Source organism: Corvus hawaiiensis, chromosome 2 (genome assembly GCF_020740725.1).
Source record: "Corvus hawaiiensis isolate bCorHaw1 chromosome 2, bCorHaw1.pri.cur, whole genome shotgun sequence".
Lineage (NCBI taxonomy): Eukaryota > Metazoa > Chordata > Aves > Passeriformes > Corvidae > Corvus > Corvus hawaiiensis.
The window spans coordinates 119,393,637-119,420,870 of NC_063214.1; the positions used below are offsets into that span (position 1 = coordinate 119,393,637).

Below are 27,234 nucleotides of genomic sequence, written 5' to 3' on the forward strand. Positions count from 1 at the left end.
AGTGGAGCTATGCTTGGCTTTTCTCAGGAGAGAACAACCCTTCCTCTGGAGATTTGTCTTCACAGGAGTTTCACAGGGAAAACTGTGAACAGTTAACAAGTAGATTTGCCTGTGACTTTCTTTTTAAATGATAAAATGTATTCTCTTCTTCTTAACAATTAGTTAACATTCAGAGGTTTGTAATTTGTAGGCAGCTGGGAGGCAAGAATAAAAACCAGGTTTCCACAAAATTCATGTCTCATTAAAATTTTAGTCTAGAAAAGTGGGTTTTCTTGCACAAGAAGCATCTAGCAGAAGTTATCATGTTACATATAAGGGGAGTTCTATGATGGTCTATGAGTCTTATGAAAATATTTAGTTGTCCATAAAAAAAAAAGCTTGAAAATCAAAGATTCATGTGAACACATCGTAACCAACTTTGTTTGAAACTCGGTGCTGTTATTTGAGATTTTGGCTTTACTTTCATGGATTTGTGGGCAAGTTGTCTGGTAGAATTATATTTAGAGAGAACATAGTATTTATTTTTGCTTTTTCTGGATTTGTTAATGTGTTTCCATTTTGAGCACCTTTTGGGTAGTATTCTTTCCCGGTATTACTTTCCAACTTTTACATTTCTTAGATAAACTACTGTGGTGATACAAAGGAGGCTAAAACTTGCAGTGTTTCTGGCTAAGTCTCTGAACTGGTGTTCCTTTAGGTGTAAAACATTCATCCATGGAACTCCAAAACAAGACTTCTCCCTCTGCTTGAGAAATAAACGCTCCAAATAGAAAAAAGGCCTTAAAAAAGGGCTTTGCAGTTGGTAGTGTAGCTGCTTGGCTCATAAGTTAACAACTCCTTTTTTTGCCAAGTCAGAAATGCCCTCTTTACCTCTTTTCTTTTCTTTTTTTAACTTTTTACCCTGTTTCCACTCATTTCTCCATTTGACTCAATTTCTCAGTTAATCTGAGGTTTGGATAATGAGCTACACGAGTCCCCTTCCTTGCCATGAGCTGATGCTGTGTGTCAGAGCTGTCACTGTGTGTGATGGCAGACCACAGCTACTAGTGAGCATCTTTTCCAAGGGTTTGTGTAAACCCTCAATCACAGGAAAACACAACTTGGAGAATCCTCTGTGCATGGCAGTGAAGTGTATTTTATGCTCAGATGATAAACCCTGATGATAAATGTGTTGCTCAAATTTGAAATTAGGAACTTCATTTCTTTACATGGTGCTTACAAATTAGTTCTGTTCATGTGAAATCTGAACAATATTTCAGACTGGCACCAATTAACATGATTTTGGGGGGTCTTTTCTAATTTCCTCCTTCCAGCGCACTCCAACAGCAATTGGTTTCCTAAGAATGCAGAAGAAATCAGTGGATCATCTAGTCATAGCACAAATGGCTCTGCCCATTCTCAAAGTCAGCTTGAGAAAGTCTGGAGCTCATCTGCCTCTTTTCCCAGGAATATGGGCAGCAGATACAAAAATTCCCGCTCACAGATAATTGTAATTGTGCTTTTGCATGTAATTTTACCTATAGTGCAACAAAGATTCCCAAACTCCCCCCAGACATCATAACCCCCACACCTGGACATCCAAACCTAATCCTCTTCCATGCCAGTCCCACATGGAAGTAAAGGTCTCCATTTTATCTTCAAGCTCTCCTGTGCTGTCATGGCAATGAAGAATATGGGGGGTTTTTTGTAGCAAAGGCTGACATTCTCATATAAATTAATGACCTGGGGACTTGGGATTTTAAAAAAAAATATATAGGAAAAGTAAAAATCAGCAATTTATTCATGGAAACTGTCAAAACTATGACCTGGATATAGCTGAGGGACCTCGTAAATCACAATAATGTAAATTCTTTTAAACAAGGAAATGAATAAACCTCTTTCCAGGTTTTTGTGCCCTGTGTGGTTTCCGTGTTGGATTCTATTGACATCATCAGCTGGGCAGATTTTCAGAGTGGCCAAGTGATCTAAAAAGTACAAATACCTTTGGCAGTATGTTGGGATATTGCTGCTAAACAGGCCTTTCCTGGGAATGAGAGCTGGAGCAGGAGCTTTGGACACAAGTCAGCCTCATTAAGATGATCTATGTGCCATTCCCTGGGTGTAGAACAAGGTTAGGGAGCTGCTTCACCACAGGGCAGCCAATGCTGTAAAGTCACTGCATTAAAGGTGCTTATAGATCACTTTAAGACTCATGACAGGGTTAAGAAGTCTAGCCCTTGATTGGAAATAAATTATTGACTTTTTAAAAACTATTATTGTCTATCTTGTAATAGAATATGGATTTTTTTTCTTTCCTTTTAAAAAAGATATTTAATTTTTAATTATATATTTATATATATATTAATTATATATTAATTAATAATATATATTAATTATATTAATTATATTAATTATATATTTAATTATATATTTTTGGTTAGGGGTTCTAAAAGTTATATTGTTATAGCAATGTTTGGGATAGAGAACTTCAGTCTTCCTTTTTGCAGCGGTAACAAAGGACCTGAAAAGCTGATGCTGATTGCACTTTGAAGACTGGTTACATTTCATTATTCTGCCTTTTATTTCTTGAAATACACCCTAAGTGGGGCAGATACTTAGAAATTGAAGTGCTCCTGATGTGTAGAAACACTTTTGTAAACTGGGAAAAGAAGTTACTGAATTTTCAACTGGAATCAGTGGGGTTAAATGTATGTGTAAATGAGCTTGCTCTGTGTTTGTGGACAGGAAATGTGGGCAAGAAATGTCCCTGTTATGTGGCAGCTCAGCATTGCTGCTCCACTGGGGTCATTCTTCCCAGTAACTTTTACCCTCAGGCAGGTGCATGTCTCAGACACACAGAAATTTCCAGTGTATTCATCCCTGTTCTCATTGGAATGGTTTCTTTTGGCTGTGGTGATTCCTTTTTTTTGCACCTTGACCTTGTGGTCCCGTGGAGAGTCTTTGTTGTGCTTGTCTGTCCTGTCTCACCCATTCATTTGCTGTAGAAGACAACATCTCTTTCTTCTCTGCTCTGCCACCTTCTCCATGAACTCTTGCTCACAGAAATGCTCATCCCTCGCTCTCCATGGGATTATTTCAAGATTTCCCTTCTTTCCATTCTCCTACCCATTGCAACTTCATCTCACCCCAGCAATATTAATTTGGTTAGAAGGATTTCTCCAGTTGTGCTTTTATCCTCCTTGTCCATCCAGTTGTTCTTTTTTCTCTTTGTCCATTAAATTAATTCTTTCAGACTCAAGACAAATAATTTTCCGATTCTAAACATTTTTTGAATCATGTTGGGTTTTATTATAACGTGTTTTTGTTTAATACAATTGTGGCTTTGTTTCTGGGTTTTTTTACCATTAACTGATTTCTTTCAGGGCTGGTCAATCAAATGTATCTCTCCTCTTACTTACTCCCATTCCTCTGTGCTCCTGACACACATTTCTTTTTCTCTCTCTGTCACCTCTATCGATTTTCTCCTTCAGTTCTCACTTCTTCAAAATCCTAAATGACACTGACCTTCTCTTCTCCGCTCTGGATGTCTAATTCACACACAGCACCTGCATTTACCCCTCTGCCCTTTGATGAGCAGAAAACCCTTTGTGAAGGGAAATGCGGCTGGGGAAAGCAGACAAGGAACATAAAACATAACACCATTTACCCACATAACTCTGCAGTCCTTATCTGAGCCTCCCAGAATTAGGTGAGGAAAGAACACAGAGTAAGAGATGCAGATTTTGAGGAAACAAAAAGGTCTGGGAATGCTTTCACATCAACTCACAATCAGCCTTGTAAATGAGTGTCATTCACTGAGATAAGAGCTCACAGCCTGATTCTGGGGGGCACTTTGTGAGGCTGACCGAGGAAGTGGGTGAGATGTGGGGCTGCAGTTTATTTACCAAACCCTCCTCTTGTCCCTGCAGTTTTACGGGAACCCTATACAGTCCGTGTGGAGGACCAGAAAGCCATGAGAGGCAATGTAGCAGTGTTCAAGTGCATTATCCCCTCCTCTGTGGAGGCATACATCACTGTTGTCTCATGGGAGAAAGACACAGTCTCGCTTGTCTCAGGTAGGCTCTTATGGCTTTTTTTTTCCAGCTGGCAATGGCAGAGATGTTTCCTGGTTTCCCCCCCCTCCCCCCAAAATGCCTGATGTTTACTTTGGTTCAATTCTAGCTGAGTGAGATGTCATCTTCCCAGTAATGTATCTCACTTCAGCATTGCTGCATCCCTGTGACTCTCTGTGTGTGACATGAAGGCTTCAGACAGCCCTGCTTTTCTAGCCTGCTTGAGGGGAAAATAACATGTTTTTTGTTTTATACCAGACATAAAACCAGCTTTCGGGTGCTGTGGCAGTGGGTTTGCATTTTAACTTTGATAAAGAGCTCGTGCATGCCAAAGAAATTTGAGTGTCATAAACATGTGCTGGGTTGTGATTATTTTTAGTAGTGATGTTACTCACAGATTAGAAGAAATCCTGAGTCTAAATTTGTTTGGTTATGTTTAAATGAGGTATGTAATCAATATATATACTTTCATAGCATTTTAATCCCAAATATCTTCAGAGATAACAGTGGAGGCTTAAGCACTGCCATAAACTGAACATATTGAAGTGAAACAATCTGTACTAAAGCAGTTATGTGCATTAATCCATTTACTGACAGAGGGAGAAAATGTGAGGCATTGTTCGGGAATTTGGGCAAAGAAGATCTAACATTTTAAAGCATAAACATTGTAAGAAATTCATGGCAGAACAAATAGGTAGGAGAAATATTTTCAGTATAGTACATATCTGAATTCTATATAATGCAGGGTGCAGCTGTTGTTACACATACAAATGATTTATGCATGCAGAAATTGGAAATGTATTGTTCCAGGGCTGTGCAGAATGGAAAAAAGTAGTTTGAGTTAAATGTTGCTGCAGAGTCTGCTTAGGAATATGTTTCTGTTTATGATGCTCAGGTGTGTGGAAATGTTTTTGTACACCTCCTCAGTATATTAATAATCTTTATTTTCTGACAAATTGTGGCATTGATGGAAATACCTATGTCTCCATATGACTTGTATGATAGATTTAATTTCTCTCCATGTTTTATTGATTCCTGACGTCACCATGCAATATTTTTTTTCAAAAATTATAATTCAAAGAATTTTCTAGGGATTTGGTAAATATTTAACAGCCATGTGATTGATGATCAGTTGTTCTCTGTTGCTAGTGCACTGTTTAAGCTTGGTAAATTCACTTCCTTATTGGGCTCTTGGATTTTGATAATATCCTAATTTTTTGTCATTGAGCAACTGCAACTGGGTGCATTTGCACCCAGATGAGGTCTGTGATATCTGAGTTGTTGGACTCACCAGCACTTCAGCCAACACAGGTCAGAGTTGTATTTAAATGCGCAAACAAGCTTTCCATTATTATGTATAAAATGATACAGAATTATGCTTAAGATTATCTAAACTATGATTGGAAGTATTTAGCACAACAGTGGATGGATGTGTTTATTTTGCTTTGTCTTAAAATAATCTGCTACACGGTGTATGTACATCTGTATGTGTGAGTATTGGCTGGAATAAAGAAAATGAATGTCTTCATGGGTAACTACCTTGATTTCTTTTAAGTTTATTCATTCTGTATTATAAGGAAACGTGCATATTTTCTCTGAAAACGTAGATTGAGAGGACACAATTTGGTTTTTTAATTACTTCAGCATTAGTTCCTTGTACCCCTGTGATATCTGAGAGTGGCTCAATCCTGCCCTTCACCCTGGAATCAGGAATAGAGGACACCCAGGTCTCTGTAATCTCTTCTTTAGGGGAAAAAATATGGCAATTCTTCAAAACATCATAGCTGCCACTTACAGATAATCTATTTTTTATAAGCCTATATAGGTTTTAACTCCAAACTTTGGGGGGATACAAGTGTGTAATAACATTTAACTATATGGATCTAAATCTAATAATTTTTTTTTCCTTAATGTACCCTCTGACAGTGGTTGACAAGGCTACAAACATTAAAAATCTATTACAAACTTAAAAAAAATTCTTATTATCTCATAATCACTCAATTCTGCAGTTGGGAATTTAAATGAAAACAAAACATTGTTCATTAGAACGGATGCTATAAAAAACCCCATTTATTGTATTTTTTTTAGTGTGCAAGACCAGATTCTTTGCTCTTGCACACAGGAAAGTGTTGGAAACCATTATGTATTGAAAAATATCAAGTTCTGATTTATTTTCTTCTTTTTTTTCCTAAGAAACTGATTTATTGGTTATTCATTATCATCAACAAAAATGAGAGCCATCTTGAGGGGAAACCTCTATTTTGAAAGGAAAGAATATAAAGAGAGAAACTTGGATTATTGTGGTTTGAAAAGGACAAGGTTTTAGTGGGGAAAAAAAGGTCGTACTTATTTGAAAAGTAAGAAAAGCAAAGAGAAAAAGAAAGTGTGTGGGGGGGAGAGGATAGAGATGAGAATATTTTCTGAAGGAAGCCGACAAGAAAGATGGGGAGAGAAAATTTCCAAGCGATGGAGTGACAGGACGAGGGGAATGGCTCCAAACTGAAGTGGAGAAGGGTCAGATGGGTATTAGGGAGAAATTCTTTACTGTGAGGCTGGTGAGGACTTGAAACAGATTTCCCAGAGAAGCTGTGGCTGTTCCTGGATCCCTGGCAGTGTCCGAGGCCAGGTTGGATGGGGCTTGGAGCAGCCTGGGACAGTGGAAGGTGTCCCTGCCCATGGCAGGAGTGGCACTGGAAGGGCTTTAAGATCCCCTCCAACCCAAACCATTTCATGATTCTTTGATTTCTACTGAGATGATACAATTCCAAACAGAAGCCAGAGAAGCCTTTTTTTCTCTTTTTTTGTAGGACTTAAACCCCACTGCAATTCTTCCAACAACAACCTTAAGTAAATATTTAATATACTTTTCTATCTGTAGTCCCATTCTGACTACAAGGATAGAGAGATGGGGAGATGAACCAGAATCCTTTTTTTCAGCAATTACTGTTGTAGATGTCAGTTTTCTTTTTCTTTTCTTTTTTTTTTAATGGCAATGCAATATTAAAAAAAAAAAACCAAAACAAAGGAAAGCTTTTATAGGGTAAAAATATCCTGCCTTTTTAGAAAGAGTGTTTAAGAAGAGTGTTCCTTGATTAAAACTCTACAAGGTTTTTGCTCTTGACACAATGTGCTATCCTGGGCATATCTGTATATTTGGTTTTCAGGGAGCTCAGTGATGTCCACAGTAATCGAAGAGTGTAATAAATATAGCTGGGCAAGAGCATCTTCTGTTTCCTGGCTGCAGTTTTATGTTGTGCCTCCAGGTTATTGTAAAGTAATTGGGAGTTGAAACATATTAAGACCTATTACCAAAGCATTTCCAAGGAGTATCCCAGTAGAGCAGCCTCCATGTTCAATAAAGGGGAAGGTGCCCATGTTTGGAGCCAGAAATACCAATTTCTGTGAAGTTTCCACATGCAAGGACAGCTGCAGCCTGGAAAGGTATGCAGGGGCTTGTCTGTCTGTCAGGGGACAGCTCCAGAATTGGGGTTTTTGTTCCTACATTTTCTCTTTTGATGTGACAGAAAATCTAGGGTCAAAAAGCTTTTACTGGGTGTCCTCTAGGGGCCAAGGTAGCAAGAAAAAAGGTTTTTATTGCAAGGCAAACCCAATTATTTGGATGAATCTATCTTGAGGAAGAACAGAAAACACTGACCTCAAACACAAAGACAGAAATTTTTTCATACTGGAAAGCTCCATTTTGAGTAATAATTGTGAGCTGGAATATTCAGCCTGTCCAGTGGGTACAGCTGTTTAACAAACAAATTTTGCAGGGGTGTCTGACAAGCTCTGAGGTGTCAGCAAAATGAAGGACTGATGGTAACCCTGAAAAGTCTCAAGGAGCTCACAAAGTGCAGGTAACTGCTGTACCAAGCTCTACAGCTGCGTCCACAGGGTCCTTTTCCTAAAATCCTTCTTTTCTGAAGAATTTTGTATTGTCAGTTGACTTGAAACCGAGTCTGAAATTAATTTGAATTATTACAGGGGGAGCAAGGCTATGCAGTTTTCTCTTGTACCCGTAACCAAATCCTACGAGTTTTCATTAGATGGCACTAAACATAAAAGCTTAAATCAGCCTAGAATATTGGGTTAATCCTAGAATCATCCTAGAATATCTGATGGATAGCTGCACATGGCTTGCTCAAAGATAAAACTTCCTTTCCCTCTTCCTGCCTTCCTTCACAAATCATTCCCAAAGAATGAGACTTTTGGAGTCGGCTTTGTGTTGACCTTATAGCCATGGAGGGCAGCCTAAGCCCCGCAGGACCAAAGAGCTCAGCAAAGTATGTTTTTTGAAATAACAGCCAAAAAAAGAATAAAAATAATAATAAAAAAATCAAAATAATAAACCCAAGGGATGATAGGAAAGAGCCACAGCCCAGATTGTGCTCCTGCTCCTGTTGAGCAACTGTGAGGTGGAGGGGAGTCCAGTGCTTGGCTTGTTTCTTCTTCACACGCAGAGCGGTGAAGCTGGGCTAGAAGGGAAGGGGAAATAACCACGGATTGTGCTGTGCCCAGGTGAAAACGCAGAGCAGAGTCCACTCATGCCTTAATTAGTCCCAGTGAGAGCAAAGAATGGGTGTGGTTATAGGGGAAGGAGGGCAGAAAGGGATTACTGGAAGTGAAGGTCAGGGTAAGGGAGCAGCAAAGAGAGAAGAGTAGAATGAAGAATGGATATAAACAAAGACTGAAGAATTAACTTGTGTCTGTCAGTGCACGCTGTATTTCTGTTATGAATGCCTCCGATCCTGATCCTGATAACTGCAAGGGATTTTCAGTTTTTCTGTGTTTCTGAACAGTGCCAAGAGCAGGATCATGAGGAGGTTCGTGCCCTGACCTTTCTGAATTCCCATTTTTCTGTCTAATGACACAACATGCAAGAATCTCTCTGATTTATACATGGACTGTGACTGCTTAAAAAAAGAAAAGTAGAAAAGCAGTGAGACAGACAGTACCAACTGTGCACAAGGGCATATTTGAGTGTGCAGTGGAAGAACAGCAGCTCTGAGGAAAGGTGGGTGAGCGTGGATGGAACACGGTTCCCTGAGGGGCTGTGACTGACGTGCTGGTGACAACTGATGAACCTTCCAGCCAGCCTAGTACCCATCAACCAGAAATTAGTCACACTGGACCACAGCTTGAGAAGTGTCACTGCTGTACACTGACCTACATTTGGTGTAATGAATTGCATTATTTATTTACACACAGTTCCTCAAGTCTCGTCTTTAAAAGGCTCAGGGGCTCTTGGATCTCTTTCTGCACAAAGGGCTTTTCTGAACTGCTGTAGTTGACAGTAAGCAGTCAGTGTTTGCCAGGAGTTATCACGTGGTGACATCTAAAACACAGCACTGCAGTTTTGGGCTCTGGGGGGTTTGGAGATTATAGCAGTGGCTCCGCTTGCAAAGAGCTGTTTTTTCAGCCATGAGATTTGTACATAGCACAAAAAACCCCCAAACTCTCTTTATGGAGAGTGGTCCTGTGATCAGAATCAGATTATTGCTGGTGACCACAGGGATTAAGTCCAGCCATTTGACTGAGGCCGTGTCTAGCAGAGATGAGCAATGATATTTCTTGCTCTGCTTTGATGTCAATGCTTAACCATAGTTGCCAAAACCCAAGCATTCACCTTGCATTTAACCTATGCCACTGAATGCTCTACATGCAAGATTTCTTCTGGTTCCAGGTGGAGGGAGATGAAGATGGCTCCCTGGAAATCTGACGGGAGGAGCTTTCAGCCATGCTCAGGTCAGGCTGTAGGTTTGCTGTTACAGTAATGTGTTTTCCAGGCTTCCTAAAGACACGTAAAGTGCACTTGCCCATCTCTAAAGACAATATATTGCTTCCTCACTTTCTCTTTCAGCAAGGTTATTTTCCTGAGGGACATAGGAAAAAAATATTTACTGCATTATTTAAGAAATGTCGAGTTTTCCACATTTTTCCTGAGAGCTCTGCTCTTTTAAGAGGACAGTGTCTTATAAGAGCAGAAAGTGGAGATGTTAAAACTTAGCACTTCCTGCTTGTGCAAACATTTTTCACACTTTCCTCTGTCTCACTGAGAACTAAAATTTTACCTGAGCAAGGCCACGTATTTAAAGTGGTTCACTGAAGGAAGTTATAAGTAACAAGCAATAGGACAAGAGGAAATGGCCTCAAGATGAGCCAGGGGAGGTTTAGGTTGGATATTGGGAAAAATTTCTTCAGTGAAAGGGTGGTCAGAACAGGCTGCTCAGGGAAGTGGTGGAATTGCCATCCCTGGAAGTGCTAAAAATACGTGTGTGTATTGTGTGGTTGTGGCACTTAGGGACACGGGTTAATGGTTGGACTCAATGATCTTAGAGGTCATTTCCAACCTAAACTATTCCTCTGGCTACTCTGTGCTCCATGTTTGCTTCCTATTCCATTATATTGGAGTATTTTGATCAGGTGAATAATTTTAAAATTATGGTATTGGTAACACTGGATGCAAGGATTTCAACAGCCTTGTGGGAGTCACTTGAAGGGATGAAGATGGAAAGCATCCGAGCCACACGTCACAGAATCACTTTTTGATAGCACAGAGGAAAATGAGCAATGTGGTTGTAGCATAGGAGTTGTTTCTGATCATTCAGAAAAGTGAAATGGAGCTTTAATATCACAGAGACTGGTATTTTCCTGTAGAGGGAACTTGTGGATTTTCCTCAGCATGACTGGACGTTTTGGCTGGTCTGAGGGCAGAGAACATTGGTGGCTGTTTGTAAGACATGGAGGAAAAAAATAACTTCGAGTGGGGTGTTGTGGTGGTTAAATTTCAGAAAGTCAAACTTTGCTCTGTCTCACCATATCCTGCAATTTTAATACTAATGGGATTCACAAATAGTAGCAGTGGCTTTGACATTTCAGTAATGAAGCGTGCCTAGGAGAAAAGTGTATCAAAATTTTTCTTTTCCCTCTGTTGCTGCTCAGTTGTGGATAGCCCTTCATTTCCATCATTCCCACTTTGAAACAAACCAAAATAAAAAACCCAAACCCAACAGCCCCCAAATCCTCTTTCTCAATTTTTTTGCTCAACTCTTTAATTTATTTTCTCTCTACTTAAATTAAAGCATGTGAAAAACTTGATTGGATTTGGGCCCCCTTTAGAATTGCTTTTGCCTTCTTGAGAATTAAACAGAGAGAGAGAGAGGGGATTGTAAGTCTGCTTCTGGGTAAAGGCTTCAAATATTTATTTTTTTTTATGGTTTATGCATTTCCTTCTCTTTCCCTCTCCATCAGTCTGTGTATACAGATATAGATATATAGATATATAGATATATATACACACACATATGGGCACTTATCACATCTCTACTATGGGCCTGAGGCTCTGTTGGACCATGCATAACATTATCCAATCTGATGCCCAAACTGTTCTGTTTTACCACCTTGTTATTGATGTTGCCAGTCATGAAGAGGTTTCTTTCAGCATGGTTGAATCCAGCGACACAGTTAGTCTTTCACTGGAAATATCTGTGTCACATTATTCTCTCTCCAGATGTGCTTGAAATTTCTTTCATTTACCTAGGTGAATCCCATTTTATCATCTGGCCAGCTTTTTCTAGCCCCCACGCTTCCTGTAATATTAATTCTCTCTGGGGCTTGCAAAGCCTTCAAATAAATATGGCCTGCATTTAAATGAACTGGATGTTTACCAGCTCTTTGTTAAAGGAGAAATAAGAGCAGGCTGACTGCTAACCTTCCCAGGTGCTCACTCAACATTTTTCCATTTCATCTTTGCTCTTTGTTTACCACTCTTCAGGCAGTTTTTGGTTCATAGATATTTTCTTGCATACTTAAAGCAATATTTTCATCCCTTTGGTTTGATTGTGGGATTTGGAGGGGGGTGGTGTCTCATTTTATAGACAGCAAAGCTCAGTGCTATCAGATTTGGTATCAAAATTCTATGAGCAGGGACATGCTTTGATGAATCAGTGTGCTGGTTTTAGGTCTGGTTTTATGATTTATTTTCATTTTTGCTTTTTGAAACAGCTATTGTAGCATTGTTTTCTTCCTTATAAATCTCCCCTGCCAGTAGCTTGTGATCTTGTCACCTTCCTGAGCAGCTGTGGATAAGTAGGTGACCACATTAAGCACTGTGTGCTTGAGGTTTCCGATCAGAACCCAGCCTAACCTGAGCAAACACCAACGAGCTCTGACAGCTTTGATGTGAGGGGACAATATTGATGCATGAGATTCATTTTAATGAGTGTGTGCCTCACTACTGGGAATCCTTTATGACTGTGGACGTGGCTTAGCTGCACTCTGAGGGGAGCAGAATGGCAAAACTGCCACCAGCCGTGATTTTTAGGTTATTTTTAATACATCCAAAGAGATAGCTACAGGTGACATCTGGAAAAAACCCCAGAAACAGAATATTCTATTATTGTGTGTTGTACCAGGTAAATGGTTTTGTTTAACATCACTGTGGAGCACAGTGTTACTAAGTTGATAAATCCATGATTTTTTAGGTAGATGTAGATGGTCATACAGATGCTCATTTGGTTTGCCCTCGCTGTCAGGAGTCCAGTTTTAATTGAGAGGCTCATTAGAGGAATGGCTCATTAGAAAGAATTGGAGGTGCCTATCTGGTAGAGCTTTGTTTCATTTGCTGTGACATCAGTGTGGTACCTGGGCTCCTGATCTGTAAAGCCACATTTTAATTGCATGTATTTTTTCCCTCTGGAGGAAGGTTACGATGGAGGCCAGGTGACCTTTTAGTCAGAATCAAGCGAATTTTTAAAGCCTGTGATCTGGTGTGTGAGCTCAAGCTGTGCTGGGGCAGATGCTCTGTCCTGCTGCAGAAAGGTGGTAGATGCAAAGGCTAAACATTTTACGTTGTGAGCAGTTGCTGTGCCAAAAATATCTAGAAAACTTACAGCCAGTGAATTTTTTATAAAAGTAAGAGTACAGGAAAGTATTGAACTGGTTAGATGTTCTCTACCACCACCAAAATTGTGTCGTAATTGCAATTACAGATGTTTTTCACAGCAAAAGTAGCCTACCAGGTTTTTTTTGTTTGGTTGTTTTTTTTTTGTTTAAAATAAGTCCCTCACGTTCTTGCCATGCACTCAAACTCTGGTGGTGTCGAATGAGTTGAAATGTTTCCTGTGGGCCATTGGAGACCGACGTGATGCCAACGCTTTCAGCTGCCAGAGGAGTGTGATCCACAGAGACCTGTCAACAAAAGCAGGTCAACAGGATTGAGCAAGGCAAAAAAAATCAATAAATCTTTGAATTAATCATGCAGCTGCCACGGAGAATTATGAGTGCATGAAATGAAGGCTGTAGGTATATGTCTATGGCAATTTATTCTCTCCTACCTCATTGCGTCCTTTCTGTGCCTGCAGGTTTTCCTTCTCCTGCTGCCATCTGAATGGCTCTGTGTTTATTTGGGTACCTTTGTGGATTACTCACCACTCATTTTAAAGTAACCAATCCTGTTTTGATTACAAAACTTCCCCTTTTCTCTCTCTCTGTCTGCACTGTCACTTTCCTCAGCGTTGTGCGTGCTCAGTGTGAATTAATCCCGGGATTTCACCTCTGCGTAGAGCCAGGATTGCACATCTTGTGCAGTGAATTGGACTGAAAGCCACTGCTGCCTGGGTGAACAGAGGAGTTAAAAATTCATGCCAGTGCTGCAGGTGAGGGGACCCCCTTGTGCGCCCTTCTGCAGCAGCAGGGCTGGGGAAGGAGCCCTGGGCCAGCTCTTCCTCCCCACGGAATGCCCAACTCTGCCTCGCAGGCAGATGTGGCCAGTGAACACCACTGCCAAGGGGGAACGTTCCTCACCCTGCTGCCTGAAGCTGGGCAGCCACGGGATGCAGCCATGGGGAGCTAACAGGGCAGCTCGAGGGAGTAATGTGATGCTGGGGACATGCTTGGGAGGGATGTGAGGGATTGTGCATTCAGAGGTGCATCCCGTGTGTATCTTTGTGGTTTCAGCTCTGTGCTTTGGTTTCATTCTCTCCTTCTCCTCCAAAGGATTTATCTTTCATTGCAGTGCCCTGGAGGGATTGTTCTCTACAACATCCCCATGCAAAACTTGAGTGTTTTGCTGCTGCAGCTTCTGGGCTGGCAGCAAGAGGGGATGGGGAAATGAATACGTCAGCATCTTTAAATCTTTGTTTCTGCTGCAGATGATGCAGAGGTCCCTCCTCTGTGCCCAGCTCAACTCACCAGCTGCAGAACTTGGTCCTGCACCATGCCAAGGATGTCTCCTTGGCTCCCTGCCCAGGGATCAAGACTGGCTCTTTTCCAGCTGGGGAACAGCCCAGCACTGGATGCTCACTTTCACTGCAAATTCAAATTCATTTTCCTCTTCCATCCATGGCTTTCTTTGCAAATAGACACTGATATTCATAAAATCCCCAGGAACAATTGCCCTGCTACTTGTGGAAGGTCAGGGCAGGCTCTGCTCAGGGATTACATATTCCAGCTGACATACAGCACTCTTTTTTTTCAATTGCATGCCTAGGGATTTTTTTTTCTAAAGGTTTTTTCCACTTCTCCATTAAAACCAAATTCCTGACACACTAAGGAAGTACACTGGGGTCCAGCTGTGGAAATGATTTTTTAATTTTTGAACTAACAAAGAGACAAATAGGTTATAATTTTCTAGAGGAGGCAGAGATTTTTTTCCTGCTCTGCTTTTGTAAAACATCCCGCTGGTTAAATACCATTGTTTAGTAAACCCACATTTTATTCTTTAGAGAGACATAAACCATAGGAAAGTAACATCTCCTTTTCTCTTCTGATATTTGTCTTGCAAGTGATCCTCCAGGCAATACCTGAGTGATAATGATGGAAGAAATATTTCCTTCTGTTCTTTCAGACTCACATTTGTTTTGTGCCTCCAAGAGTGCTTATTCTCTACTGAGTGCTGAGAATCCTTCCATGCACTCCATTTCCACATCCAATTTAAAACTGTTTTTTCAAAGAACACTGACTTAAATGTGATTGTTTAAAAACTAAAAAGTATTTCTGATATGAAAAAGGAAAAATGGCACCAACTGACATGCTAAAAATTGCTATGTGGGTATACACAACTAGACAGTATTAAAGCTCATCTCTTAAATGTACAAAATATTATGCAGATTTGAAAAAATAGTAAAAATATATAGATAGATTCAATTAAATGCTTATTCTATTCAGTGTCTTCTAAAACCAAAACATTTCTGTAAAATAAATTTTTAGTCTAAAATTTCACAAAAGTCTCAAAAAGCATTGATATTTTTACATGTATTATTTAATTTATAATTATTTAAATATTATTTAAATATTAATTTAAAACCTTTTGCTTTAGAGTGTATTTATCTGAAATATAATTAGGAATGTATTGTAAAATAATAAAATGTGGAAGCAGCTGCTGATGTAGTAGAGAGGTTAGAAAAAAAGCAGAGTGGGTAAAAGAAAACTGGAAAATAAAAAATGGTAATTTTGTCTTGTATTTAAATGGAGAAGTCTTAGGGAAGAATCCAGAGGAAAAAGGGGATTGATCATCTACATAAGGCTTTTTGTTCTGCTTAAATGTTTCTTGAATTCCCAAGTGTGCTGGGTGTCATGAAATCCTTGTGCTGAAAACAAATAAGACATTAATTTTCTTGGAAAAATTCCATTAGAGCAACAGAAGCAAAGTTGATCTGCTTTTCAAAATGCACATTTATGACCCGCTGAAAGGCAGATCCAGGGCTGGGAAGCAAAAGTGCATCCATAAATAAGAAGTGATGGGATAATGTGTGCTGTGTCACAGCAGCCATTCAGCACTTTTACAGAAGGGGTGAGGAAAAGAAAACCCCTCTCAATGTCAGCGGCCCAACAAGATCTTGTGAGATGCTCTGTGTGTTTTCAAAAGGGATTTCAGAAAAAGAAGCTATTCGCTGGATTTTTGCCTTCCTTTTCTTTCATGCATCTTCTCCTTTCTTGCTTGAGCTCTGTTTATTATTAGGAATTCTTTGCATCCTTATCAATGGTTATTCATAGCACATTTTAGAGTTGACTTGTTTTTTAAGTGCTAAAGAAATTCTGTATCACGAACTTGGTCGAAAATCAAGGGAACCTTTATTTCTGCCTCTTTTGGCATCTCTCTTTCTTTATGAAAAGCCCCAAACCTCTTTTTGGTTAATTGGAATTATCACTCTCATTTTGTATAGAGAGAAATTGGAAAGCAAAGAAACGAGAGTTCCTCGTTTTTTTCATTGCAAATCCTCAGGCAGGATCTCCTAAAACCTTATCCTTTCCTTGGATCCGTGGTTCCTGTTTCTTCCCAAGTACTACAGTATGAAATAAAAGAGATTAAGTGTGAAGGAAGTTTAGGCACCTTGATAAATTGGTGGGAATACTTTACATAATCAGTAATAAAGCCACAAATCACTGCTTCAGATTTCTTTTTGTGGAGCTCTTGTTGCCTTGGACTGGAGCTCCCCATGTGAGGAGGGAGAGGATGAAGTTCAGTGGGAGAGGTGGTTTAGTTATACATTGCTTGTAATTAAGAAATAGCTAAAAATAGTTAGCTAAAAGAAGATGAAATGTGTTGCCTTTGTTTTGTTGCTTTCATTTATATTTATTTTCTTACTGCATCTGATACCTGATAATAAATTGTTGGAAGGAAACCACAGGAACAGAGAACCATAATTAAGAATGCCCTAAATTTTCCATCTCCACCATCCCCAAACCTTCATGTTGTTTTAATTAATGAAAGTTAATTGCATTCAGAATCAAAAATCTCTTCCTCCTTACTGTCTTGAAGTACATAATTGTTTTCTCTCTCTCAGGATTGACATCCTTTGCTGTCAACTACTTTATGAGGAAAACTGTGTATGTATTTTGGCTAAAAACAATGTATTCCTATTGCAAAAATCATGTTTCAGCCAAAACAAATAAATAAAAACCACAAGGTATGCAGAAAAAGCCAGAACTTTTCCTTTCAATATTTTCAAAATTGCATATTTTCCTCTTTTCATTTCAAAGTGAAAGCTGTTTGAAAACTACCCATGTAATTCCCTAGGAAAAAAATATTTCTTAGGATAAAGAAGTTGCATGATTTTTTATTGATTGCTTGGTTCCATTACCAATCTTAGCAGATGATTTTTGCTGCTTTGGTTTTTGGGGGTTTTATTTGTTTGTTTCCTCCATGAATTCCTGTTTTGGGAAAAGGAGTATTTCAAGCTAATTAACATATGGACATTAGCAAACTCTGCCACATCCAAATAGGACATTTTCTGTGGAAAGAAATTGCCAGAGCTCAGAAAAATTTTGTGCATAGCCATTTAACCACACCATTTATCTGGGATGCCCTTCTTAAATAAAATCAATGCTAATTTCACATTTCCCTAATGGGAGCCTATTAAGCTGAGTACACAGGCATTTTTAACCTCTGACACATTGCAGGGGCAAGCCAGCACTGGATTCAATCTGGTGTATTAATGAGGAACATGGAAATCCTGTGTCTGGATGACTTGATTACTGGATTGGGAAGGTTCAAACACTTCCCCCTCTAATACTTCACCTAGTATCTCTTTTACAGTTATTATGGAGCATCATTTAATGCTTCTGCTCTGAATTCTTCCTTTCTGGAGTTCATAGATGCCCATAAAATAATAATCTGGGTTGAAACTTGGCCCCAAATTATTTTTATTTGAACAGCAAACAACCTATTAGGCCGTTGAAGACTGACTGGCTTTCAAGTCAATTTGGATGGGAATTTCAAAGCAGTCTGGGCTGGCTGTATGAGTGAATTCCATGTGAATAGAATGGAGCAGGAAACTATAAGAGCAGGGAAAGGAGAAGTAGTTTAGATTTATTATGATTTGGGAAGCGGCTTTTTACAAGAAGGAATAGAGAAATTGGGCTCAGAGTGGAACAGTGGCAAAATGTGTGGGCAGAAATGAAGTGACTTTGTGTTTCTCATAATGTACTCGAAATCCCATTAGTTTTCTGCACTGTCACCCTGGAAGCATTGGAGACACACTGAGGAGAAGCAATTAGGCCAGGTCTCAGCACAACCAGCTGCCTCTGACACAGTCCAAATGTGTCCATATGTTCCCAAAAGAAGAGGGAATGTTTCTCTCCACTTCTGAAATGCCAGGGGAGAGGTCAAGCCATGAGTGCTGCAGGCTCAGAGGAGCAGGGGATTCAGATAGAGTTGTTTTCCAGTTAAAACCCTTTCACTGAGAACTTGAATATTTAACATTTCACACTTAAAAAAAAATAAATCCCCACTTCCTTTTTTTCTCATCTCCCAGTGTCATTCACCTCTTTTGTCAGCATAAAAGTCTGAATTTAAATAAAATTTGTGGCAACGTCACCCCCCCCCCCCCAGCCCCTAACTAAGGAAATTTGTCAAATTGCATAATGTCTGCAAATGAGAAATGAGAAGTTGTGAAGGGCAAGGGGTGGGAAGAGGAAACTGCACAGGTATTCTGTTGCATTCAAGCTGGAGGGGAAAGGTGGGATAAAATCACCATGTTATCCAAATTATCTCTCCCCTTGGCTGTGTGTTGTGCCTGGGAGAGGGATTCTATTAATTCCTTCTATGAATTCTTTCCCTTACTGAACTTTGGTAGCCCTGTGCTTTTGCTTGATGGTGTCAATTTGTGCTTCCTAGGTTTAATTATCTGGGAAATCTTAGAATTCCATGCCTGTGGTGGAATTACTAGGCAAAGGGATTAGGATGCTATCCTCAGTCAGCATGGGATGGAAAAGGGGGAGCTGAAAACAAGGTTCTGTTCCATTGTTTGACCACTTTTCATCCCAAGTGACTATATGGATGTATTTAAAATTCCTAAAATATTAAAATTTTGTTTAAAAATTCTGAAACTAGTACATCCCTTCAAAATACTGCATTGCTTAAAAAGCAAAGACTTAAGCAATAGAGTCATAAGTTGTGTTGAAGTACTTTTTAAAGCTGATTCAAAACTTTGTTACTTGCTGCTCTGTTAAATCAACATATTTCATCTCCCACTTCTCCCAGGGAAAAAGCAACAGGATAAGAGGAAATGACCTCAGGCTGGGCCAGGGGAGGCTCAGGGTGGACACCAGGAGGAATTTCTCCATGGAAAGGGTGGTCAGGCCTTGGAAAGGGCTGCCCAGGGAGGTTTGGAGTGCCCATCCCTGGAGGTGTCCCAGGAAGGGCTGGAGGTGGCACTCAGTGCTCTGGGCTGGGGGCAAGGTGGGCATCGGGCACAGCTGGGCCTGGCTGGGCTGGGAGGGCTTTTCCAGCCTCAGGGATCCTGGGATTCTGTCTCTTCTGGAACCTTGGCAGGGGCTTCCCAGGGAGGTTTGCAGTCCCCATCCCTGAAGGTGTCCCAGGAGGGCCTGGACTGGATTGGTGACAAGGTGGGCATTGAGCACAGCTTGGCTGTAGGTTACTGGGGTTCTGGGGGTCCAGTCGGGACGGCCGGACGTAGACGGTGACGGATGGAGACGAGAGATCTCTATAGGCAGGTCTTGGGACACAGCCGGTTTATTGTAAAGGGCGTGGGTATTGGGGCACTGCTCAGAGCTGGTAGACTCAGCTCTGAGCAGGCCCAAGAGAGCAAGAGAGTGAACGGGTGAGAGAGAGAGAGAGAGAGAGTAGGAGCAAGAGTAGAAGTGGAAGAGAGGAATGAATAGAAGAGAGAATGAATAGAAGTGAGAATGAGGAAGTGAGAATGAGAATGAGAGAATGTGAATGTCTGAAGTCCTGGTTACAATACAATAAATCATCTTCTGTACTGAATATTCTAATTGTCACTAACCAATCTAATACAAGATACAAATCCTATAGCATTTACATACAGCCTATAAGAGTTCTTATATTACCATAGAGTGTTACATCTTAACTTCTAAAAACTACTCTTTGGACCCCTTCTGCTGAGCTAGTAGGGTCTGCTCTGACCCTTGGACCTGTTTGCAAGCAGAGGGTATTGTTCCATCAAGAGGGGATTACTTCAGTCGGCCATACCATTGTTTTCCAGTTGTTCAGTAACTAAGACCTGGTATTTCAAAAGTGGCTTTCATTTCGATGTTGCCTGTAGTTTTCATATTCCCAAAATCTTTTGTCAGGCAATCATATTTCCAAGCCTTTCCTGTTTCATCTTCCCCAACACTTGGCCTCGATGACATTGGATTTTTTTTCCAACCTTAATTACTCTTTGGTTCTATTCTACCGTGCTAAGATCCAGAATCACTAACAAGCCACAAACTCTGGGGTTTCTCTCACTCAGGTGCCTCCATGCCCTGTCCCTCCTGTGATTTAATTTTTCCATTTCCCCATCACCCTTGGGTACCAGTGCAGATACTCCTCGGATGTATAAAATGTTGAATTTTCAGATGTGTGAAAATGTTGTTTTGATAAATCACAAGCGTCTTTCAGTGGCTCAAAGGATATTAAAATGTCACAGCCAAGCAACTCAGCATTCTCATTCTTTATGCCTGTCTTTGAGGGCACACTTTGCAAACTGTGGAGAAAACAGATAATTCTCTCTAGGAATTAGGAGAGCCAGAATATTGCTGTACAGCAGTGAACAATTAATGATATTTATCTCTCACATAAGGCTTTACCCTTTTCTTATATAAATCTTTTCTGCAGGAGCAATTTAGTGAGTGGTATCTCCGTTTTGCACATATAGAAGCTGAGGCACTGCATGAGCACAGGGAAAATATCAAATCTACTTCAAAGCTTTACTATATTTAGAGTTATGTGGGTATTGCTGAGGCCCCCACTGTGCAAACTTTAGTCCATGCTTTCAAAATGTTTCTTGCACTTAGTTTGTGGTTTATGTTTGATTCTTTAGAGCTTTCTTAATTGTGATTGTTTTGGGATCTTTGTTTTAAGACTCAAAAAAAGTAAAAAAATCACTTATTTTATCATCATAATAATTTGGACCCATCTATGAACTCTTATAATACTTATTCATCTACCTAAGCACTGCAAAATGCAATACAAGCAAAGCAAGGAATTACAAAAAAAGAAGATTACCTGAGGGAAGAGGAGGAAATGGGCAAATTAAGCAGACACAGAGTTATATTAATTTTTGCTGTCTTCTTAGTTGACTTGAAAAATATCAAATCTAAATCTACATTTCAAGGTTTCATGAGCACTGTAGAAAATTCCTCAGCTCTTTGAGACCAAGGGTAGCTCCAATGTTTTGTTAGCACTGCACTCTCTGAAGATGAATAGCCCCTTGTTTCTGATAGCTCTGTTTGGCTGCAGCTTAAAACCTATCTTAGGGAACATTAGTCTGACAGGGCCAAGCTTGAAGCCATGTAAGATATTTAAAATTGGACTCTTGGCAGGAAGCTCCTCTTTATACCCATTTATTTTTAACTTTTTTTTAAATTACTCATAGTACCTGAAATAAGCAAGAGAGATATTGTTCCAGAAGACATAAAAGAGCAATTTGGAGTCTAACAAATGTCCCTATATGTGATTTATTTCTTTTAATCAGCACTGACCTTTTGAATTGATTGCGATTTACAGGAGGACCTATGTAAGGCCAGACACCCACCACTGAAGGGACTGAACTGACTTGCATTTCTAAACCCAAAGAATTTACAATACTAATTGAAAGGTCTGCAGCAGAAACAGAAAGCTGTGATTGAAACTTTTTGCAATTTGAAAAACATTCAATGTTGATGGCCTTTTCTTTGTTTTTATAAATGGTGTTATATATTTCTTGACACTGGGTGACATAAACGGTGACATGCAGTTTAGTTGAATTATTAGACTATAGATGCATATGCTTTTGGAAGAGCCTTAGCCTGTAAATAAAGACAATAAATCAGATTTTTCAATCAGCCTTCCACCTGTAAAACATCCTATATAAAGCTACCCTGGCTACAGGTTGAAGATCCAGCAGTGCATAGATCAGAAAATGGCTTTTTTTATTGCTACAGCTGTTTGGCATTGGCCCTCAAATTCTAAGTGGCTGACAGAGCTGCTCAGTTTGGGGCACTTTTTATGTTTACCTGCCTGTCTGAGGAAAAGCAGCATGTTCCTTATGTGTAGGATAAGGAGCCTTTGGGGGATACTTGGTGACTGAGGTCAAAATATGTGTGTCCCTGTAGACAAGTGCAAGTCTCTTCCTCAGAAATTACCATGACAAGAGATGAAGCTCATTTCTGTGAAGTGAAATTCTGCAGCCTGTCTTGTTTCTCTCAAGAGGAAAACACTTAGATCAGAAAATGATGCTGCATGAAATTGCCTGGTTGAGTTGGGTTTTACTCTTTGCATGCCTTGTTCTAAGCTGATTGTCTGGATGATGTTCCTCAAGAGAAGGGTTCTGTTCTCTGAGGAAAGAATATTGTTTCCTTCAAAAAGTAAAGACCTGGAATAGGAAAGTGAGAAAGATACATTCTGAAGAGTGGGCCTCAACTTAGTGGTGGGTAGTTTATTCCCCAAGTAGCACTGCTGCTTCCTGCTCATGGGAAGTCACAGCTGGGACTATGTTTGTTCCTGTAATTACAGAATGACTTGGTTTTGGAAGGGACCTTAAAGATCATCCAGTCCTTGCCATGGGCAGGGACACCTCCCACTGTCCCAGGATGTTCCAAGAGCCGCCCAACCTGGCCTTGGACACTGCCAGGGATCCAGGGGCAGCCCCAGATGCTCTGGGCACCCTGTGCCAGGGCCTGCCCACCCTCCCAGGGAACAATTCCTGCCCAATCTCCCATCCAGCCCTGCCCTCTGGCACTGGGAAGCCATTCCCTGGCTCCTGGCCCTCCATGCCTTGGCAATTGTCTCTCTCCAGGTTTCCTGCAGCTCCTTCAGGCCCTGCAAGGCCACACTGAGCTCAGCCCAAAGCTTCTCCTCTCCAGGCTGAACAATCCCAGCTCTCGCAGCCTTTCCTCCCAGCAGAGCTGCTCCATCCCTCTGCTCATCCTGGTGCCTCCTCTGGCCTCTCTCCAGCAGCTTCACGTCCTTCCTGTGCTGGTCCCAGGGCTGGGGCAGCTCTGCAGGTGGGCTCTCACCTGAGCACAGGGGCAGAATTGCCCCTTTCCTGTTCCCCACACTGTGGGATGTGCCCAGGACACAGCTGGTTCCTCTGTAGGTTTTTGTTACCATTGCTTGGCAAAGCTTGTAGAGAAACTCTGCAGATGTCAATTAAAGAACATGACATTTTTTATCTATAGTGTTCTTAATCTAACAGATTTACTTGTCTTGATTTCACACCTAATTGCTGAAAATATTGTGACTAGACAGGAATAAAAAGGTAGTATAATATAACACCTGTTGACAGGACTGATTAAGACTGAAAAACAGAGGAAAGCAAGTACCCCATTATGTGCCAGAGGTCACTGAAAAAGATATTCAAGGCTGCTGATGCAATGCAGCTTGATATTCTGTTATCTACGGATAATTTTAAAAGCAAGTTGTCCTTTAATGGAATTCCCTTTTCACTGGACTGTCACCACTGACTGCTCTATTATGTATTCAATTACTGTATCTTTATGAAAAATTACTTGTTCTATAGAATGATAGTTAAAAAAATTGATATTATGAAAGTTTGAGAAAATGTAGCTGTTACCCAATATGCCATCTGATTTTCTCATTGTGAACCAAGGCAGTTATTGTAGAGTTCCTATTTTATGCAAAGGCATAGCCCTTTTATTTTGCCTCAAAGATGGATAATTTCTCTTTCAAAAGGAAAGAATACACTTGACCTCTGTAATCGTTTTGTGTCGGAAAAAACTGAATCGTCCAGATTTAGTTCTACTAGTACCACTTCCTCTTTCAGAAATGTGTGGATTCCTCCCTTTTTTTTCAGTGTGTGCTGTATTTTTGTTTGTGCATGACCAGACTTCATTGATATAAAATACATAACCTTGATGACAATCCCTGTGTAGCTCCCTTCTTACTGGAAATGCCAGACATTTCTTCCTGTGTAAAAGTCATGACACTTACTTTTGTTTTGCTCAATTTCGTCTAAAAAGAGGTATCACAAAACCTCCTCGGGTGCTTAACATTGGTATTAAAGCCATGGTTATTAAACAGAGTGAAAATGAAGAGAGTGGCCTCATCTTGCAAAGCTTCTCAATAGTTTTATTGAAAATAATTCCAGTGGTATTTTCTTCCCGTGGAAAGTATGGGGAGGTGTCTTATTATTCACTGCAGTATTCTGATGAGACAAACCTGTCTCTAGGCTCCAGCAAATGAGGCAATTGCCTTAGGCAGAGACTGCCAGAAGGGCCTGGATGTCCTTGGCCGCACTCCGTGCTTTCCCACGGCACAGGGGAGCCTTGGGAGGATCCAGCGACAGTTTGCATTCCACCATCACATCTGGCACCAGGGATCTGCAGAGCCAACTGCTGCTTTTTACTGTGGCAGGCAGCGGCAATCACCTCAGGTGCTGCTGGGTTGGTCTGGACCAGGATCATACAAGAAATTTCTCCTGACTCCACCAAGGTCTCGACTGTGTTGTCCTCTGCAGTTCCCTTGGGATTTCTCCTGAATTTCTTTGTCCTGCCCCTAAGGAGCAAACACAGAGTGCTGCTGCATCTCTCAGCTCAGCAACTGCCTGCCTTTGGGGAGGGAGCTGTCGTATCACTCTCTGCTGAGCAGACCTCGAGAAAAATTACCCCACTAAAGACTGAGCACCCTGGGACTGTGACCTGTGGGACTGTGACCTCTGTGTGTGTGTGAACAGATAGAGCTAAAGAGGAGGCAGAGGAGAGGAAGATGTATGGCAGAGTGTTCCTATTAATTGCTCCTGCTCCTCCTTGCTGCAAAACCTCTGCTTGGAGAGAGGCTTCAGCAGCAGGTGACTGCACCAGAATATGAATGGGGGCAGTACAATCTTTATGTTGCCCTTTGTAAATGGATTATTGCCTTCTGGCTCTGGTTTACTGTCACTGGCGTGTTCTGCTCGTAAGCAGAAGGTTGTGCCTTCCAAGCAATTGTCTAAAAATGGAAAATCTCTCTCCCGGATTTGAAAAGGGAGGATGTTGGCTGGTTTTGTGCAGACAGAACACATACAGAGGTAGACACTGGCTTCATGTAACGTGGTTATCTTTGGATTTTGCTTTTAAACAAAGCAAGCAAAATTTGGAGCATATTTCAGTGTGGAGGTCAGAGAAATGTGTGTCTTGTCTAATGATAAGCAGAGGACATCTTGTTATACCATCCATCAGTTTATCGCCTAGAGCAAGAGATATTCAAGTTTGACATGTCTGTTTTGGGAGGGGGAGGGAGGAGCAGAGAGATAACAGACTGTTTTATTAAAATGCAGCAGCTGAAGTTGTTGGTTTCCTTTGTTTTTGTTTGTTAGGCTTTGGGTTTTTGTTTGGTTTTTGTTTCCCTCCCCCCAAATCACTTTTAATTGTATTTACTGTACTCACGTGGTGGGTGCCAAAAAGCTGATCACCTAACACTACCCAAAAGATGAAAATGTTACTTACTCAAAATATTAAATTAAAATAATTTGAATATTAAGAACGTCTGAGTGATATTTTTAAAAATTATTCTTGTTGTAAGTTACAGAGGGTTGTAAAACTGAGAAGTACCTTCTCAATATTAAAAAAATTATCCTACAAGGTAAAAACCCTTTACTTACACTCAAAGATATTGACAGTGCTCTCCTAGATTTGAACATGGGTCAGATTGTCATCCATTGAAGTCAGTAAGCTCTCTTATGAAGTTAAGTTGCTACTATATTGTTGATTAATTCACAATATTCATATTGTATTGCTAATCGTAATGAAAATAAGAATCATTGGGAATTAAAAAAAATAGTTCATAGTTCTTAGTATTGGAAATTTCTAGATTTTGTTTTTATTTTTCTGATATTTTTCATGTAATCAATTCATACAGATTTTTAATTCTTTTAAAACAGTAAAAGGGTACTGAACAGTCTCTTCTTTCTTTAATTTTCTGTTTTCATTTTTATTTTCCTTCACAGAATATTCAGGAATGTGCTACATTGTGATATTTCTTTCAGATTTTGCCCTTACATCCCTTTGAAAGTAATCTTTTGACACAAAGAAAGTTGCTTCTTGCCTGGGTTTTGTTTTCTCTTTAAATGAAGAATTCTTTTGGAATAATCTTCTTATTTTCACATCTAAACTGCTTTGAATGTTCCAAATCTCCTTGAATGTGCTTGATTTATTTTATGGAGTTGCAGCCTGCTTTGTGTATCCTCTTTGAAAGCAAACTTTGAGAAAACTTAGGCCAGGTTGGATGGGGCTTGGAGCAACCTGGGACAGTGGAAGGTGTCCCTGCCCATGGCAGGGGGTGGTACTGGGTGAGCTTTAAGTTCCCTTCCAACCCAAACCATTCCATGATTCATAGCAGGGCCAGGGGCTGCCACCACTGAAAATCTGCTGTGTTCATTTTCATGGAAGGTTTGGTCAAAAATGGATGTCATTTGTTTTAAGAGGGATTTCATGATAAAATTATTAGTATTGAATTTTAGCCGTAAAAGCATTTCTGAATCTAAGTGAAAACTTTCCTCTGAATTAAAACCTTCAGTGCCAAGACACGTCTAGTTCAAGACAGATGCAGTTTTGAAAATCTTGTTGTTTAAAGATAACTCACTTTTTTACAGCTAAAATTTGTTTTCTGTCTGTGTCTTGGTAGTAAAGGGCAAATATAAATTTTTACTGAGCATTTAATAGAATTTAATGGAACTGGCTCTGGCAATGACTGATTTGGTTGTTTAGTAATAGGTAAAGCAAGTCTCTGACTGGGCTTTTATAGCAGCTGCATGAATAATCAAATTTCTGTTCAGTTTGGTTACAAAGCCAAATAAACATGTATTTCTTATTTTTTTAACAATATGAATCAAAACTTGCTTTATTCAGTTTTCCCCTGGTTGGGGTATAGAAAAGCTGGAATTATTCCTGTGAGTCTCACAACACATTTATCACACTGAAGGAAAACCTTTGTTTGCACTATCAGCATATATTCAGCTAAAGCAATAAACTACCAAGGATTAGATTTGAACACAACTGATTGATTTTGGTATCTAACACTGAATGTCTTCCTGGATATTATGCTCTTCAGAGTTGTGCTTCTTTTGCCTCAGACCCATTTTGAAACCTAATGCTCTTTTGAACCCTACATCTAACCAGGTTTCTCTGGCTCCTTAGGCAGATGTCTTTCAGTCTTTTTATTTTTTTTCCCTTTTTTTTTTTATAAAACTCATGGAACCGTTCATAATTTCCATTTGTATTGTAGTGAGCACCTTCTCCT

General features: G+C 40.1%; 1 protein-coding gene across 3 annotated transcripts in view; it reads left to right on the top strand.

Annotated features, from left to right (window-relative positions):
- The window catches only part of DSCAM (DS cell adhesion molecule), a 434,764-nt gene that overhangs the window by 63,554 nt on the left and 343,976 nt on the right, over positions 1-27,234 (top strand). For all 3 annotated transcript variants that reach the window (XM_048290724.1, XM_048290735.1, XM_048290723.1), the window contains exon 3: positions 3,909-4,055. In XM_048290724.1, coding sequence (XP_048146681.1) covers positions 3,953-4,055 — 103 coding nt within the window. In that variant the 5' untranslated portion in view covers positions 3,909-3,952. The remainder of the gene's footprint in view (positions 1-3,908; positions 4,056-27,234) is intronic.